This window comes from Chelonoidis abingdonii, chromosome 8 (assembly GCF_003597395.2).
Source record: "Chelonoidis abingdonii isolate Lonesome George chromosome 8, CheloAbing_2.0, whole genome shotgun sequence".
In the NCBI taxonomy this organism is placed as follows: domain Eukaryota; kingdom Metazoa; phylum Chordata; order Testudines; family Testudinidae; genus Chelonoidis; species Chelonoidis abingdonii.
The window spans coordinates 35,305,083-35,323,113 of NC_133776.1; the positions used below are offsets into that span (position 1 = coordinate 35,305,083).

The 18,031-nt window shown below is 39.3% G+C and overlaps 1 protein-coding gene across 5 annotated transcripts in view; it reads left to right on the forward strand.

Annotated features, from left to right (window-relative positions):
- SPHKAP (SPHK1 interactor, AKAP domain containing) overlaps nucleotides 1–16,356 on the forward strand; it is a 116,549-nt gene extending 100,193 nt beyond the window's left edge. For 2 of the 5 annotated variants that reach the window (XM_075068504.1, XM_075068502.1), the window contains exons 8-12: nucleotides 8,039–8,218; nucleotides 10,323–10,409; nucleotides 12,453–12,505; nucleotides 12,584–12,783; nucleotides 15,328–16,356. In XM_075068504.1, the coding sequence (XP_074924605.1) occupies nucleotides 8,039–8,218; nucleotides 10,323–10,409; nucleotides 12,453–12,505; nucleotides 12,584–12,783; nucleotides 15,328–15,471 (664 nt within the window). In that variant the 3' untranslated portion in view covers nucleotides 15,472–16,356. The remainder of the gene's footprint in view (nucleotides 1–8,038; nucleotides 8,219–10,322; nucleotides 10,410–12,452; nucleotides 12,506–12,583; nucleotides 12,784–15,327) is intronic. The other 3 variants (XM_075068503.1, XM_075068505.1, XM_075068506.1) reach the window with 3 other exon arrangements.
- Nucleotides 16,357–18,031: the final 1,675 nt, after the last annotated feature.

Consider the following 18,031-nt stretch of genomic DNA (forward strand, 5'->3'; position numbering starts at 1 on the left):
AGTTTCTTCTGCTGCAAATAGATGACCAAACATCCCAATTTTATAGACCCAGTTCCTGAGTTTTGGGTCTTCTCTTACATAAGCTCCTATTATCCCCCCACCCTGTCCTGATTTTCACACTTGCTGTCTGGTCACCCTACCTGGCAAACCGAGAACAAGCTCATTTAAAAACAGTGTGCACACCACACAGACAGCTCACCAAAAAAAAACGGTCAGAGCTGGTCAGTTGCCCTGCAAGCTAGCTAGCACACTGTCCTAATGACTGAGCCTCTTGGGTCACATCGCCACACAGCACTGACTAGTCAGGCTCTCTGTTAGCGATTCAGCTCCCCCTCGGTAAATAGGTAAACAGAAATATTTCTGGGCCGAAAGTAGACTAGCAAGTTGTACTGATACTAAAACAAGAAAAGAAAAATGCAGGAAAAAAACTACTACATTGATTTTACAGCAATTAATTAAAATGCTGAACAATTCATGCTGATTGCACAAAGCAGGACTGTACAAAGTTAATGCCACAGTCAGGAAACTGAACGTCCAGCTATAGACACACAAACCTTGAAGATTTCAAAAAAATGTTTGAGAACCTTTAAAAAATCAACAAGACTCTATCTAACTCATAAACTATCAACACAAACATCCTTCAGCATCTTACCTGTTTCCTCAGATAAAATCCACAACAGACAATATGGTGCAATATCACTTCAGAAAATCTTATCCTTTCCTGGGTTAGTAGACAGTTTCAAAAGTTACAGTGCCTGAAGCAGCTACCAATTTAAAAACTACTTCCCCAATATCCACTGCAGGTAATAAAGCAACTGCTTTTAAACTTCCCAGGAAAGGAGTGTCTAGCATGACATTCCAGATAACCGATAAACCTGTTCCTGCTACAAACTTCTCTAATGTTCATGAGGCATACATGTCTGATGTTCTCTTGGGGAAAACAAAACAAAAAACACTTGCTGTTTGTTAGATGTTCCAGAAAAAAGAAAGGTTTATTTTAAGATATTGTGGAAGTAGTCAAAGATTTGTCAATGTTCAGTGAGAATAGGAATCCTGTGCATGCGAGGAGGCCAGCAATAACAGAATAGCAGATTGAGTCATATGGAATCCAAATCATAGTAGTTAATACAGCATGGCATTCACTGTCTCTTACACCATTCATACTATTACTCCCCCCATTGAGCCCTAATACCGTCACCTGCGACTCCCCTGCAGATGTCTCATTCCCCTGCACTCAGACCCCACCCACCAGCCCTGTGCATTCTAGATTCCCCCTGCCACCCAGATCCCCAACCCAGTGGAATAAAAATCAATGATTTAAATAACAAAATCTGATTTTTTGTTATTCGGATTTGATAAAATGCTTTTTTGGAAAGCAAAAAACCTATTTAAGATAGTTTAATGAGATAAATTATGGCTCAAAAGATATCTTATAGTGAATAGGGATTATAAATTCACATATAGCTATGAGACAATATATTTAAGTAATGTTTTAAGAAAAAGTTTTTGTAAATGAGTTCATAGATTCATGATTAGGGACACAATTTTATGAGGCCAGGGGCATCTGTATAGATATATAGTTAATCTCTATCTACCCAACGTTTAGGGCTGACCAGATTGCCCCGATTTTATCGGGCCTAGTCATGATTTTGGGTGGCTTTGGTCCAGGTCCCAACCGATGTTTGCGGGCGCAATTGTTTCTGATCGATATTTTGCCGCTGCTGGCAGCACTGGCCTTATTTTTTTCCCTCCCCAGCAGCACTCAGTTTTTTTTTTCTTCCTCCACTGGCAGACACCCCCACCATTGTGCCCCGATATTTTCTTTCATCTCATCTCCCCCTAACCATGGCACTCAGTGCTCATTCTAGAAGATACTATTGAGAGATGCTTATTTTGCAGGTTTCAAATGGATGGTCTCCAGAAAAAACATACTTGTTAACAGCAACAATGTTTTAAAATAAAATAATATAAGAGGTTGAGAACAGACCTATGGTCCCTATGCAAATTTGTGACAGAGTCAATCCCCTTACCCCCTCTCTAAACATGCCAAAGTATCAAAAAAGTTAATGATAGAAGATTGTTGGGGCAAATAGATCTGACAAGGAGAGAAGTCTGGACATAAATGAAAGAAGGACGCGACAGGCAGTATTAAACAAAAGTAAACTATTTGGCAGCAAACATATTCCAGAAGTCTTGAGGTCTTTCTGAGTGCAGGCTCATTGGATTGAGATCTACCATACCATCTCTCACTAGAAGGGAAAATCTACAATTGCAGCAGGCCGTAAAGAGACTCAGTTTGGGAATAAGAAAGAACCATTCAGAATATATGTTTGCTGAGATGTTTTTTAAAGAAAAGTCCACCCAGTGAACTTGGAGGAAGTCATTTAAGCACTTGGATTCAGGGACTATTGAAGTGATAATCTCATTTTAACAGCATAGCTTTTTTCTGTTGATGTAGAAGAATATTTCTTTTCGTTTGGACTAATTCATTTCCAAAATGAGAAGTCATTTGGGACCTGAAAAGGCAGGAAGCTCATTTTTCTTTTTCCAGATTATGAACAAACGGGGAAAAATGAAGGTTGAAAATGACTGAGTTAGCTCCAGAAGCCATATTTTTAAGTTTCTTAGGTTGACCTTGGCTGATGTAGTCAATTTAATTATTGTATTTTTAATAAGAAAAAACAACACTATTTTAGTTAAAAAACAATTAACAAAAACAAACCTGATTTTAAAAAACTTAAATGATTTAAAAAATTCGATGCACTTGTTTTTGTTAAAAATTATTTATGTTTGCTGTTTGAAGAAAAAAAACCAGAATACATAACGTTGTTGTTTTAGTTAAATAAAAAAATTTAAATGGTCTGCTAGTGATGTTCTCCTCCTAATACCACATGCAAGAAAATCCTCCAAATATTAATGATTAATCTGGTTGAATTGGAGATAGATCACCTCCCAATGAACTTCATTAATATCTGCTTCAATTACCTTTTGGTAAACTGAAATAACCAATCATTCATTTTTGATGTAGCTGCTAAAACTATCTGAATTTTCAAAATAGATCACTTCTTAAATGTATAGTGTGTACCTTCTAAAATATGAAAAACCTACATGGTTTATCTCTGAGTTCGTGAAGAATATGTATTAAGGTCCTATAACCAATCACAAGAAGTACTTTTATGTAGAAATCCATTGATTTAAATTGAGTCTTCCTCGACTTAGTGATTTTAAATCAAATTGATTTAAATCAAATCCTCCTTCCCCACGAGCTGTCCACACCCAGATTGCCTTCACAGAAACCCTGGTACTCTTGAGGGAATTCTGTATAAAATTAAAAAAAAAAAATTATGTAAATTTCTGCATATTTTAATTTTCAAAAAACACACAATATAACTCACACCATTTTCAATTATTTTGGTGAATTTATTTTCAATATTTGTCAGCAAATTAAAAATGGCTATGATTTATATTGTGTTATTTTGATAACAACATTGCGTTTATAAAATTTTGTACAGAGAATTAATTTTTTGGCACAACCTCCCTCAGTAGTAATACTATTATGCGTAAGGAAATGCCCTTGAAAAAAAAATCACCATGAGGTCCGCAAGAAGTTGACAAATAGAAAACTTTAATTCATGAGAACAAGGTTAATGTTTTTACTGGACCCATTCTTCTGTTGGGTGGGAAGGTACAAAACCTAGCTTGGTGCTGCTTGAAAGTTACCAGTAGTTTGTCAATATTCTCTTCCTACCTTGTCCCTGATATCAATGGGACCAACAAGCTACAACACTGCAACGACTTAATTCATAAGCTCGATCCAATGAAATTCTTGTTCTGATATTGCTTCTGATGGCATAGGTTCCCTTTAACCAAGTAACTCTTCTCTCATCTATAGATAGCGTTACTCCCAATAGTTAAAGTACTACTGAACCCAAAGAGTCATAAGTGCAGGTTTTCTCAAAGCGGCAGCAATTCCTACTTACTGATTCTTTCAATTCATCTTGCAGTAGAATGCTAGCCTACCTTGCCTGACATCTTTGGACATCTAGACAAGTTGGTGAACTCCTCTCTTCTAGGATGCGAATATGAATGTACTGTCCTATGTTTAACAAAGTAGAAGCATTTAATAAGATATTTTGGAAATAGACTTCTGAATTACAAAGAGAAGACTTCTAGTAATTTCCTGTTTCAGGTTGAGGAAACAGAGAAGCCAACTTTGAAAGCCACTCAAGCCTGCAACTGGACTTCCACTATCCAGGACTCAGATTTTGCTGTCCCTGAATTGGCACCATTTAGCTTTAGTTGCTGAGTTCAAAAGTTCACATTGCTTTTACATCTTTATATTTTCATGGTCTTAGATAGCCAAAATTAACACAATAATTACCTTGTGGCATGGCATCTTACATCACCAAAAAAGAGCAATATATTAGTTGCCTATATTGAAGTTGTGTGGGGGAGCGAGGAGAAGAGAGAGAAGAGAACAAGAACCGGGGAACATACAGACCAGTCAGCCTCACTTCGTTCCCTGGCAAAATCATGGAGCAGGGCCTCAAGGAATCCATTTTGAAGCACTTGGAGAGGAAGGTGATCAGGAACAGTCAACATGGATTCGCCAAGGGCAATCATGCATACCAGCTGATTGCCTTCTTATTAGAGATAACCGGCTCTGTGGATTTGGGGAAAGCGTGGATGTGATACTCTGACTTTAGCAAAGCTTGATAGGGTCTCCCCACAGTATTCTTGCCAGCAAGTTAAAAAAGCCATGGATTAATTGAATGGACTACAAGGTGGGATAGAAAAGCTGCTTAGGGATTGTCGGGTTCACGCGGTAGCGATTCAACGCTCGATGTCTAGTTGGCAGCCAGTATCAAGCGGAAGTCCCCAAGCGTCTGTCCTGTCGACCCATTTTGTTCAACATCTTTATTTAATGATTCTTGGATGATGGGATGAATTGCACCCTCAGCAAGTTGCAGATGGTTGGAGAAGATAGATACGCTGGAGTGACCTAGGACAAATTGAAGGATTGGGCCAAAAAAGCAATCTTGATGAGTTCAACAAGGACCAAGTGCAGAGTCCTACAACTTAGGTAAGGACGAATCCCATTTTGCACTGCTAAGGTTGGGGACTGACTGGCTAAGCAGCAGTTCTGAAGAAAAGACCAGGGGATTACCAGTGGCATGAGAATGGATATGGTCAGCACGTGTGCCCTTGTTTGCCAAGAAAGCCAATTGCCATATTGGGCTGTATAGTAGGAGCATTGCCAGGAAGATCAAGGGAATGATTATTCCCCCTCTCATTCAGCACTTGGTGAGGCCACACCTGGAGTATTGCTGTCCAGTTTTGTCCCCGCCCACTAACAGAAGGGATGTGGACAAATTGCGAGAGAGTCCAGCGGAGGGCATAAGAATGGACTGGGGCTGTACACATGACTTATGAGGCAGAGGCTAGGGACTCGGAGTTATTAGTGTGCAGAATAGAAGAGTGATGGGGGGATTGATAGCAGCCTTCATACCTGAGAGAACAAGGGAAAAGGAGTGCAAGCCAGAATGACGGGGGTGAAAAGGGGGGGGGAAGGCAGGAAGGCGAGCAGGGCGAAGGGAGGGACAGGGACCCTGAGGTAAGGGGGCACGCAGGTTTGGGTTATAGAGTAGGGAAGAGGAGGCAGAAGCCCTTCACAAGCTGACGGGTATGAGAGGGAGAGTAACCAGAGGGAAGAAACGCTAGTCAAGTGGGTCACCACAACCCCAGGCGCCCTGGGTTGGGACTGGAGGAGGGAGAGGCGCCCAGGTCCCTCCCTCTCCACTCCCTCCGTCGAAGACACTCCAAGGACACTAGGGGAGTGATTAAGAACTGGTTCAGAGGCAAGCAATATCGCCCTGAACCTACCCCAGAGAAGAGAAAGCGCGAGACCCAGAGAACAATACTGGCAATTTGCCACAATATATTAATAGTTTTGTTTTTTTTCTCATGCATGTACTACACTTCTTTTCAGTGATTTTTTTATTTCACTCAGATATGTGTCTTGTTTTTAATATTTTGTGATGGCTAACACAATTTATTTTTTACTGTTTCACTTTAAGAAATTTAACACCTCTGTTATGCAACTGGAAATACAAAGAGAATAAGCATCTTTAAAATACTTACTGATAACAGGATTAAATTGTTTATATTTTCAAACCACTGTACAAACATTAAGTGCTATCCCATATAATTGCTAAGAATTACTGTTATTCTAAGGGCATACAAAGAGATGTGTCACTTTCCTCAGGTGATGCCTGGAGTGGACTTTATCTGATACCTCTTTCCCTATCCCTACCCAGCCAAAAGTCATATTTTTACATGTGTGGGTTTAAACATCCAGTTACAGTTAGGGTCATGATACAGGCCCATAATTTGGTAGTTTTAACATTTATGTGATGTAGCATTCCCAAAATACAGTAACTCTTCGCTTAACGTTGTAGTTATGTTCCTGAAAAATGTGACTTTAAGCAAAACGACATTAAGCGAATCCAATTTCCCCATACGAATTAATGTAAATGAGGGGGTTAGGTTCCAGGGAAATTTTTTTCACCAGACACAAAACTATATATTATATAGACATACACACAGTATACGTTTTAAACAAACCATTGAATACTGTTCACAGCTATGATGATTGTGAAGCTTGCATGAGGTGGTTAAGTTAGAGGGTGGAAGAGGGAGGGATATTCCCAAGGAATGCCTTGCTGCTAAATGATGAACTAGCATTTGACTGAGCCCTCAAAGGTTAACATGTTGTTACTGTAGCCTCTCACACAAGGCAGCACGAACATGAAGGAGGGGAGACAGCATAGCAGACAGAGATAGACACACACCTTGTGCGTGGGAGAGAGAGAGATGCACACTGCCCCTTTAAGTAAGCTGACCCACTCTTAAGTGCATTGTCTTTTTAAGTGGATCAGGAAGTTGAGACAGCAGTTGCTGCCCCAAGCTCTCTCGGTCTCTCTCAATCTGTGTCGCCTCCCTGCTCTATATGGAGAAGGGGTAAGCAGGGTGCAGGAGCAGGGGGGAGGGGGACACCCTAACAACCCCCCCCTGCCCCCCGCACAGCAAGCAGGAGTCTTTGGGAGCAGCTCCAAGGCAGAGGACAAGAGCAGCACATGGCAGTGGGGGGAGGGACAGCTGAATTGCAGATTGATTCCCTGCTGGGTGGCTGCTGCACAGAGAACTTAGGGGAGCGGGGAGCTGATGGGGGGCTGCTGGTCCACCTTGGTTACAAGCCCCCACCAGCTAGCTGGAATGGGCTGCTCATCCTGCAAGCAGTGGACAAAGCAGGTGGCTGCCAAACGACATTAGAAGGGAGCATTGCACAGCTTTAAACGAGCATGTTTCCTAATTGATCAGCAATGTAACAACATTAACCGGGATGACTTTAAGTGAAGAATTACTGTAATGGAAAGGCTCATTTGTTTTGTTGTTATAATAATAAAAGCCATTTTTAAAGAGAATCTTAGACTAGATTTTTAACTGGATTTTGTGTAACAAGAAATGGTCTAGAGTCTGATCTTGCACCATTTTATACTGCTGAACATTACAGTGATACATTCATGGAGGAGGATAGGTCCATCAGTGGCTGTTAGCCAGGATGCCAGGGATGGAGTCCCGAACCTCTGTTTGCCAGAAGCTTGGAATGAGCAACAGGGAATGGATCACTTGATGATCACCTGTTCTGTTCATTCCCTCTGGGGTACTGGCATTGGCCACTGTCAGACGACAGGATACTGAGGTAGATGGACCGTTGATCTGACCCATTATGACCGTTCTTATGTTGACTTCAGTGGATTTACCCTAGATTTACACTGAATGGGAAAGGAATCAGTCCCCACCAGTATCCCCACTACAGCACAGCCAGAAACAGTAATATAACACTTGAAACTGACTAAAATGTCCTGCTGTTATTTGGCTCTTTGGAAATCAAGCTCTCCACTGCCTGAAGGTCAGAGACTCTAGTTTAAACTCCTACATTTTTCACTAACCATATCAATAATGCCTTTTTTTGCAGTGTTGATACTAGAAGCAAACCAGATGCTGAACTCATGGTGGAAACAAAAACAGCTGAAGACTTTCCAAACCCTCTCAACAGCAGCGATGAAAGCACAGGCAGCTGGTCCCAGCTAGTTAATGATGAGGACAATCCTGATGATACAAGTAGCTACTTGCAACTCAGTGAGAGGTCCATGAGGTATCTGCATTCTATTTGTGTTTGATGTACAATAGGGACTAATCACCAAGCTAAAGGTTTGATGATTGTGTGTCAGGAATGTGAGAGATCACAAGGTGTAAGCAGAATGTACAGAAACAGAACTAGCTACAGAATGCGTCTTTTGTTTTGCAGTGCGTGTTCTGGTTCTTAGCCAGGTCTTTGTATATATTAGTAGCTAGAATCCTACACAGGAAGAACTACTCAACCCCAAGCAAGTGCATCATGCCCCTACAATGAAAGCACCACCTGACAGACTAATTACTGTAAACTATTAATTGTTTTATCTACTGCTGCTTGCAAACATGCTTATTCAGGCATCTTCTTGAGTAATATACATTTTAGTATGTTGTCCAGAGCTCTCTGTTGATTGAGATGAACACAGAGTAAAAAATTAGAGCCATTTTGTGACTGGGCTTGTATGGGAGCACAGGAAGTTTCTCTTTTCTCTAAAGTCCCTAGATAGGGACAGCTTTGATGCAGCTACAGGGAGTAAAGGGTCTAGACTAGGCCAGCATCACTGGTAGCATTAGAGTTCCCAGCTGCCTCTATACCCACACAGCTGACCAGCACAGTGGGAGGAAATTCTTAAAGGATGACAAAGCATCTGTTACAGCATGCCCTTTTCTGAGTTAGCAGGTGCAATTGTGGCTGACTTGGCGTATTTTGTTCTTTGGATTGCCACTACAGTGCCCCACAGTCTGCATCCCTTTCCAGGCCAGATTTGTCAAAAAAGTTATCTGGCCTTTAGAGTTTATATACAATTATGTTAGTCTGACTGACCTCAGCCCTTTAAAGATTGACTATTTTCTCATGAACTCTTAGGTAAAGCTAACATTTTTGCCTGTTAACCAACCACTCTCCTCAGCATTGGGAAGACAAAGGGGAAAGTACTATATTGGGGCAGGGAGAAGCAGTGTCTCTGAATGTCATATAGCACTGCTGGGTTAGTTGAAAGAATGTTGAACTGGGCTATGTATATGAGGTTGGGTGAATGTGCCATCTCATTATGTACATGGCCCCAGCCTTTAACAAATTCTTAAATGTGAGAAAACTAATATATTGTGCCTCGTGGCTCTCCCCACTGAGAAATCAATGCAATGCACCAATCTTAACACTCTGACTTTGTAAAAGTTGATGACAAGAGGTACTGCATAGTCACTATTTTGGTGTGAGAAAAATACTATAGGAGTTTTAATTGAAATAGACTGGTTTAATTTCAGCCCTACTCCATAAGATAAAAAAATTCTCCATTGTTGGTGTTAATATGCACTGGGGTCAGTAAATACACAGCATCTTGGTTGCACAGTTATGCGGACAGAGTGATCATCTAATTTACGATGGTGTCATACAGTGAAAAGGCATTATCTTATCAAACATCCTGAGATGGAAAGATTCATTCTTGCAATGTAACCGAAGAGAATGCTTCCAAATATTATTGATCCCACTGAAAACATTGGCCCTGGCTGAAATCTCAGTCTATTTCATACTGGCCAGCAAGACAAGATAGATTGCCATTATACCTGTAAATTCCATCAGATTCCTGCAGTGTTCAGATGGTGTGATTTACTGCACTGAAAGAGCTGCCTGTGTTATGGGTATGGAGTTACCTAGAAGGTAAGTAGTGAGGCAGGCAGGCAGACAGATCCCTTGCCTTACCCCACCATGTTCAGAGGTATTTGAATCTCCGCAGGTCTACCCAGGACATCTCTAACTACTTGATAGTCATGCTGTATAAAAACTCATGCAGCTTGTTCTTCTGTCAAAGGTTAGATGTTGAACTAAAATTCATGTCACTGCATAAGCCACTAATGAGATTGGGTCCATTATTTTTTTTCAGTTCAGAGTATCACTGGATACATGACTCATCTAGAATTATTTTGAACACGTCAGTATCCTTGTTCATGGGAATCATTTGTTGAGCAGGACTGGAGTAATAAGCCCTGGTTTTGTGTAATCTGGGTTTAGAGCAGTAACTGTATACCAGGGGGATATCACATTCACTTTTCTTTGCACATTAATTAGAAAATGTATGGATCTGTGGTAGTGCAGATTGGCACTAATATTTAAACTTTTGCTTTGTCAGCAATGGCAACAGCAGTACCACTAGCAGTCTTGGCATTATGGACCTGGAAATTTATCAGGAAAACATGCCCTCTTCTCCTATGATTAAGTAAGTAGCTACTAAAATGAAGTCTAATATTTAGAAGTACTATTCCAATTTCAGCTGAAAATCATTTATATCATCCAAAACGTGCCAAACACCTGCTTATCAGTGCTTCTAAGATGCTGTTTAAGCTGTCATTAGTCTTAGATAAATGCACATGCAGGTACCCTTATGCAGAGTGACAGTACTAGCTTATGGGTAGGCTGTTCCTGGTGGGCACCTTGTATGATATATATCCAACATGTGCTTTCTTTAAAGATGGAATTAACTAAGTTATCCACTTCCCATTATGTGAACACTCCTCAAAAAATAACCACTTTCTCAAAGGCTTCTCCAAATAGCAGTTAAGATCAGGATAGCAGAGTCAATTCATGTAAGCCAAGGAAAGAGAAATCATAACTTTCTTTACAAGATGATGTATAATTTGGACCAAGACACCACTTATCCACTGTCTCTGGGCATGATTCTGCCAAGCATGCTCAAGAGCAATAAAGTTATAAAGAGATGTGCAAGTACCTGCCTAAAGATTCTGGTACCCTGAAACATGGTATAACCTACTGGTAAGTGGTAGAATGCAGTGGTATAATTGTAGAAATTAGTATATTGTACATCATGCAGAGAAGATAGGCACTTTGCAAAGTCACTGTGAGCCCCAGAAACTCCTCACAATCTACTAATGGATCACAATCCATTTTAGATCACTGAGGATCTAGCTTCTCCTGCTATCCAAAGATTTTGACCCTTTTTGATATACACGTAGGCCAATCACTTTTCTGTAGAATCTTAAATATTCTGTTTCAGCTGTGGACTGAGGATGATAGCCATAATAAAACATTTACACCTTTCTGCCAACATCATGGAGTGCTGACTGCTGCCCACACACACTTCAAACTGACGCCTTTCACTTACATATGAAGTGCCTGTAGAATTAAGTGTTCTCAATCACTAGCCAGCTACTGGTGAATTTACCAAATGCCAGCCAAGAAACTTGAGCTTCTGTGAAGACAGAGGTCAGGAAAGGCAAGAAAAGTAAGGCAATCTGTAACTACAAGAGCAAGGATCGGACAGAGAATAGTTTGATATTGAAATAGAAGATCTAAGAAGATTATTAATTGTAGATTCATGAATGGTGTACCGATGCCAAGGAACTGCCTCACACTCATGATAAACCATGCAGTGAATGCTGGTATTTTAACCTTTCCCCATATATGGCACTGGCTAAAAAAAATATATATATATATGATCTTGCTTCCATGTAACTTTCCATTTAAGACTCGGATTTTGCAGTCTTTTTGAGGAGGGATAATAGTAGTTCTTCCAGCCAAATGCTACCCATACACAATTTCCCTTGAATAAGTAGAGGATGGGATCCTATGTAAATCTATACAGTGGGTGCTATACCTCTGCAAATATCACTGCAAGTATCAAGTGGCTGTAACTTTATTACCAGATGTACAGCCTTCTGCAATATGTAGGTACTCCTCCAAAAGGGAAGGTGGGGAGCAGGGGGTTCTGTGGCACTGAATCTGGAGTCTACCAGGAAAGCATAATGGTACATATGAAATGTGGACTCGTCGACATTTTTGGAAGATATTGAAATAACCCAATTATCAAAACAGAGCTGATATGCTAAAAAAATGACAGTTCCTGAAGACAGTAGTTCATTATGGTTACATACAGCTAGGACAGGTATAAAAAGAAGGCAAGATTTAAAAAGATGCAGCATGGAGGGAACATTGTAGTAGGTGCCATGTCGCAAGACTTGTAGTTTCTTATCCTGATTACACAATGGGCAACAGTAACGATACATTGATTTTCATTAAGTGTGATGTACAAGGCACTCTGCAAGCAGTATGTCATACTGTGGTAGTAACATTGTGCAGCTTGTACCCTGATTCACATCTCTCCCCATACTGTTTATCATTTTTGCAACTTTATAGATTAAAATTTTACATTATAAGACAAATTCATCACCTCAACTCTAATGAAACAATGCTTTACACTGTTCCTAATATTACTAACAGGCTTTGTTGTTGTTTTGTTTCTAAGTGAATTAGCAGAAGAAAAGGCTTTTCTTAAAGAGCAACCAGAAAACATAGAGGGTAAGTTGAATTGTATCAGTTGTGACATAGAAATTTGACTTGATGTAGGGCTTTTGAGGTTAATACACAATTGCATAGTGACTCCTTTTTCAGAAAGCACTTCTGGACTATCAGTGGAAACAGCCAATTGTCAAAAAGACCTACTGGTGATAAACTTTGACCTGGAGCCAGAGTGCCCAGATGCAGAGCTACGAGCCACTCTTCAGTGGATAGCTGCTTCTGAACTTGGAATACGAACCATCTATTTTCAGAGATCTCAGCAAAACAGAATTGAAAAGGTATTATTTACTGTGTAGAGCATAACATCAGTGTACTTTAACGTCTGAACTATAAATCAAAAGTTTGTAATGACAAAAATTCTTCCCAGCTGTTGTATATAGCTCAAAACAATAATCACTTAAAATGAAAAGAACAGGAGTACTTGTGGCACCTTAGAGACTAACAAATATATTAGAGCATAAGCTTAAAATGAGACCTCCTCAAATAGAGAACAGTATACACCAGTGAAGCAGATTTCACCTGTTCAGGTCAGCCATTCCATTGCATGAAAGTGACAGCTGCATAAATCAGGACAGAGTTAACAAGAAAAAGACCCTTAATGAGGATGTTCTTGGACAGGGCCAAGTGGTTACATGGAGTTTAACATGCACCATGCAAGATCTTAAGTCTCCACTTAGGTCCCACTTAAGCCAGTTGGGGAAAATCCTGATACCACTGGTGTCAGTGGCAACAGGAGCAGAATTTGACATGGGACAGAGTAGTGCATAAGACTCTGCAGGGATCCCATAGTGAGGTGAATTTCACTTCCAAAAACTGAAAGAGGACCTTGTTTACCAGTGCATCACTTGGCATTGATCCCGACAGTGGCTCTACGCCAACACTGAACCGCCCCTATTCCAGGGCCAGCCTGCTTCAGCCCCAACACATTAGAGCTACCTCAGGCATGACTGAGCTTGTGGCTAGTTGCCCAAAGACCCAAGAAGCAATTCCTGCAGATGGGAAGAGTTGGAGCACAGCTGTGTGCTGAGATTACCTCCTTTTCCACAGCCACTTACACTCAGAGAACGTCCCCTGTGGGTAGATCCACTGGCTTTATAGACCCTTTGTGCTAGTGAAGCTGCAGCACAGTGAAGACCTGGACCCCCAGATTTCAAATATATAAGAAAGTGTACTCTATTGACTAGAACTTTCATTTCCTCTTTATTCTGCACAATGATTAGGGTTTTTTCAAGACTTTCCAGACTGTTTTATAAAACCCATAACAGCCTCTCCTCTGAATATCAGTGTTTAATTGCAACTATCAGCTTTTCACAAGGGTACCTACCCAGTGAAAACTGATAGTCCTGCAGGACTGGGGCTTTAGCTACTAATTAAACATCACTTTTGCCAGCCACATTTGTGAAGGCATAACTATCTTTAGATGGAGGAGGAGACAGATTTTAAACCTTTTCAAGTTTCATTACGGTGTTTTTCCAAAGCATCAAAGCATGTAAGCTCAAAATGGCCTCCAGCACTGTGGGCCCTCAGCTACATGGAGGATATTTCATATTCCAAGGGCTTGCTTACTCCCCCTTAATGAGAACCACAGGATGCCATTTCAGACAGTTTATGACTGCCAAAACTGTCCCTTTCCCAGGGTCAGCATTAAAGTTTCCATCCAGCCATCAGGTTTACAAAAATATCAGGGTATTTAAATAAATCAATGAAAGAAAAAATATTAGTCAATATTTTGGCATTTTAAAATAATATCTCTGGGAAGATCATTTTATCTAGCAGAGATATTGTTTGATATTTCTTGAGTATATGCATTTGGGAATCATAAACATAATTTAAAATGCATTCAGCAGCAACTGTCCTAATTGCATCTCATTTAAAAAGCAGCTGTCAGCTTTACTCATGTGCTTTTGCAAACAGTTAATTCAATTGCTAAAATGCACTAGAAAATAACGAAGTACATCCTGCCTGCAAAGCTGCTCTTGGAAATCACGTGTTTATTACATATAATTAAAATACATATTAACGTTTGGGACTCAGTATGTAAATAGCAAACAGCTACATGAGCTACAGATACACAATATTTTCTTGTGTGGTTTAAAACTGGAAGATGTATAAAAAGGAGCCTAATTAGTTATTGATTGTGAAATTCAAGGAAATGAAAAGCTTTGATTTTCATTTCCAAGCCTGAAAAAAGATAGGCCAGATGCATGACATTATGAAGTCCTTTATTAAAATAGGAAGGCACAAAAGTGGATACAATGTAGGATTTTTTCCAGCTGTTTAAGACGATAAATGAAATGTAACCAAACAAGAATACGGACTATGATAATGAAAGAGAAAAGTATTTTTCCTTCAAATCTAAGCTCTTCAGGTTGGATCTCTAGGGTTGTACAAGATACAGTACCTAAGATTTTGATAATGGCCTGTCAATATCATGGAAGGTTATAATTATTTATCAGGGTTAAAGATCTCACATAGCTGTAAACAGGAATAAACTTCACTAATTTCAGCAGAATTGCTATTGATCTAACTGATGTCATTAAGAACAGAATCTGGCTCTCACAGATTATAGACTTTCAGAAATAAAATGCAAAATTCCAGATGTCCAAAAGTAGACATCTTTCAGATCCATATTTTATAGACAGACCCCTCAGCATATTGCACTGCTATTGTGTGCATGCAGTGCCTGAAACAGTGGTGTTCTGATCCCTGGCAGGGCTCAGTAATGTCATCATACTCTGAAGAGTTATTTGCATGTGCTTATTTAACAAAAGCTGGTTAAGAATACACAATGAATGAAACTCTAAATGTGCCATTTTATCTAGCTTCTAGATGTTATGCGGTTAGTTCACCAGAAGTCCTGGAAAGTGGGTGATATCTTTCATGCGCTGGTGCAATACTGCAAGCTTCATGAGGAAAGCAGAGAGAGGACACCTAGCCTCTTTGACTGGCTTCTCGAACTGGGATAAGAAACCTCGTAAATGTTTGGCATTTTCATTTTAATCCAGCTTAAGTGGCAGTGGTTTGTGTAATGCTCTAATTTTCAAACATCAGTGCATAAAACAAGCAGAGATATAAAAACTCTGCAGACAGTGCACACAACTGTACACTGAGCAAAGTGAAATCAAGGTGCACCATATACTGTTATATCATGTGGGAGAACTTTGACATATTGTACTTTCGGATGTACTGTATTAGGAGAGGATGGGTGTTTTGCCTTTGAAGTGAATGGATAATATGAAGGATGGATGAAAATAGGATATATTTCTATAATCAAATATTCTATTAATATCCTTTGATTATTTCAATCAACTGAAATGGAATTATACACTAACAACATTCAGTTTTTAAAACACTAATGTGTGTCCAGGTTAACTATTTGAACACTAGTAGTTTCCAGACGGACAGCCAAATGAATGCATAGGTGGATGTGCATCTTTAGATAAATAATATAGATATAGATATACAAGTATTTTTTAAAATCCTTACCGTGTCTAACAGGGTAGAAGACTTTGAGCTATTAGACCTTTATAAGTAGATGATACAATAACAAGCTGCTGAAAATGCATTATAATTTCCTCATGCGAGACCACTTATTTCTTCTCCATAGCCTTTCACCATCCTTGTGTTTTTCTGGATGAATTCTCAAATATTACTCTTTAAAAACATTTTGATTCCTTTCCATTTTAATCAGAGGCAGTTTGGACCAGTGAATAATCAGAAGATATGGGTTCTATCCCAGCACCTCTGTGCCTCAGTTTCCCTATCTGTGAAAAGGGGGTGATGACAGTTACTGTCTTATGAAAGTATCATATGCTTTAAGAACTATAGATAAAGAGCACTATATATGAGATTATATAATTTTTAGTCTAATTTAATTGCTTATTAAAAAGAAAAATCACCTGAGCATTGTCCTACCTGAAAATCTGATTGTGTTGTCATACACATGCCTAAACTTTAATTTTGTTTTTGTTACTTACAAGAATACAAAATGATTCTTAGCACCTGTAAGCATGTTTACCTTAGGGTTACCAGCTCATTTTGGATATATATGTTTGGAATAAAAATGATAGTTCATGTTATTATAGTAACATTGATATAACTACAGTAGACTGCTGTTGAGAAGAACAGTTAGTATTATATACGTAATTATAAATTCTCTTGACTCTGCCAAAGAGATTGGTTTAGAATTTAAAGGGGAAAAAACAGCTTATTGCAGCAAAGCTCCTATTGTTTGAATTTCACATATACTGTGATTTGTTTCTTTGAAAACACAAACATTCATTTTTCGTTTTCCCCTACACTAAATGATGTAAGAGAAATTCTACCTGTATTTCCCTGATAAAATGATATGAAAGAGATCATTTACCTTCCTTATATCAGTATACGCTTCTGTAATTTTTCCTAAAAATTATCGTTTTGCACTAAATATTTGTGAAAATTTTGAAATAGTTTTAAATAAATTATGAAAAAGAGCCATACTATCAGTGTTACCACCATTAAATCAATTTCCACTCTCTTACACTCATTTGTTAGGGAAAAGATTTGTCAGTGAATCAATATCTGTATCTATGTGATAAAGGTACGTGGCTAACCCTACATTTACTCTACAGTATACACAAACAGTAAAGGTCACTTTATTGACAATATAAAGGTTGATCTACTATATACACTAAATTTAACTGTACAGCTATTGGGCCTGTTCCTGAGAAGCGCTGAAGCGCCACAGCTCCAATTGTGGGTACTCAGCATCTCTGAGATGCTGACTGTTAATAACGTAAGTATTGAGTGTTACAGATTGAAAGTACTTTGTTCTAATAAATGGGAAAAGGTATTTATTTTTAGACCAAATCCAGTTAGTTGTCAGTATACCAACTTTTGCTATGCTAGAATAAATGTTTACTTAACTTACAAAGCACAACTATCATGACTGGGTTGTAACAGTGTGATGAAGTTACTTCTGTACAGTAGTTCTTAATGTTGCAATCTAATCAGAAATAAATTTGTGTTACAGTATGTGTCTCCTTTGCCTTTCTAAAAGGGGGTGTTGTGTTTTTATTGCATGTTGGAAATGGAAACTGTGTAATACATTTTATTTGACCAACTATTCGTGACAATCATTTAGCCTTCCCAAACCTGCTTTTGCTGAATGCAATGTCTCACAACAGGTCCTTATACCAAAGGCGGTGATGGAAGTTGAGGTCGCTCATCACCTCAGAGGCGTAATTACGCCCCTAGTTTTATTTATTTATGGTCTAATTTTCAAAAGTGCTGCTCATCTCTAGTACCCACTGACTTCGGTGGGATTTGTAGCTGCTCAGCACCTCTGAAAAACAAACAGACCATGACTTATATCTCTACTTGTCAAGTATCAGAGGGGTAGCCGTGTTAGTCTGAATCTGTAAAAGCAGCAGAGAATCCTGTGGCACCTTATAGACTAACAGACGTTTCGGATCATGAGCTTTCGTGGGTGAATACCCACTTGGTCAGATGAATGTAGTGGAAATTTCCAGGGGCAGATATATATGC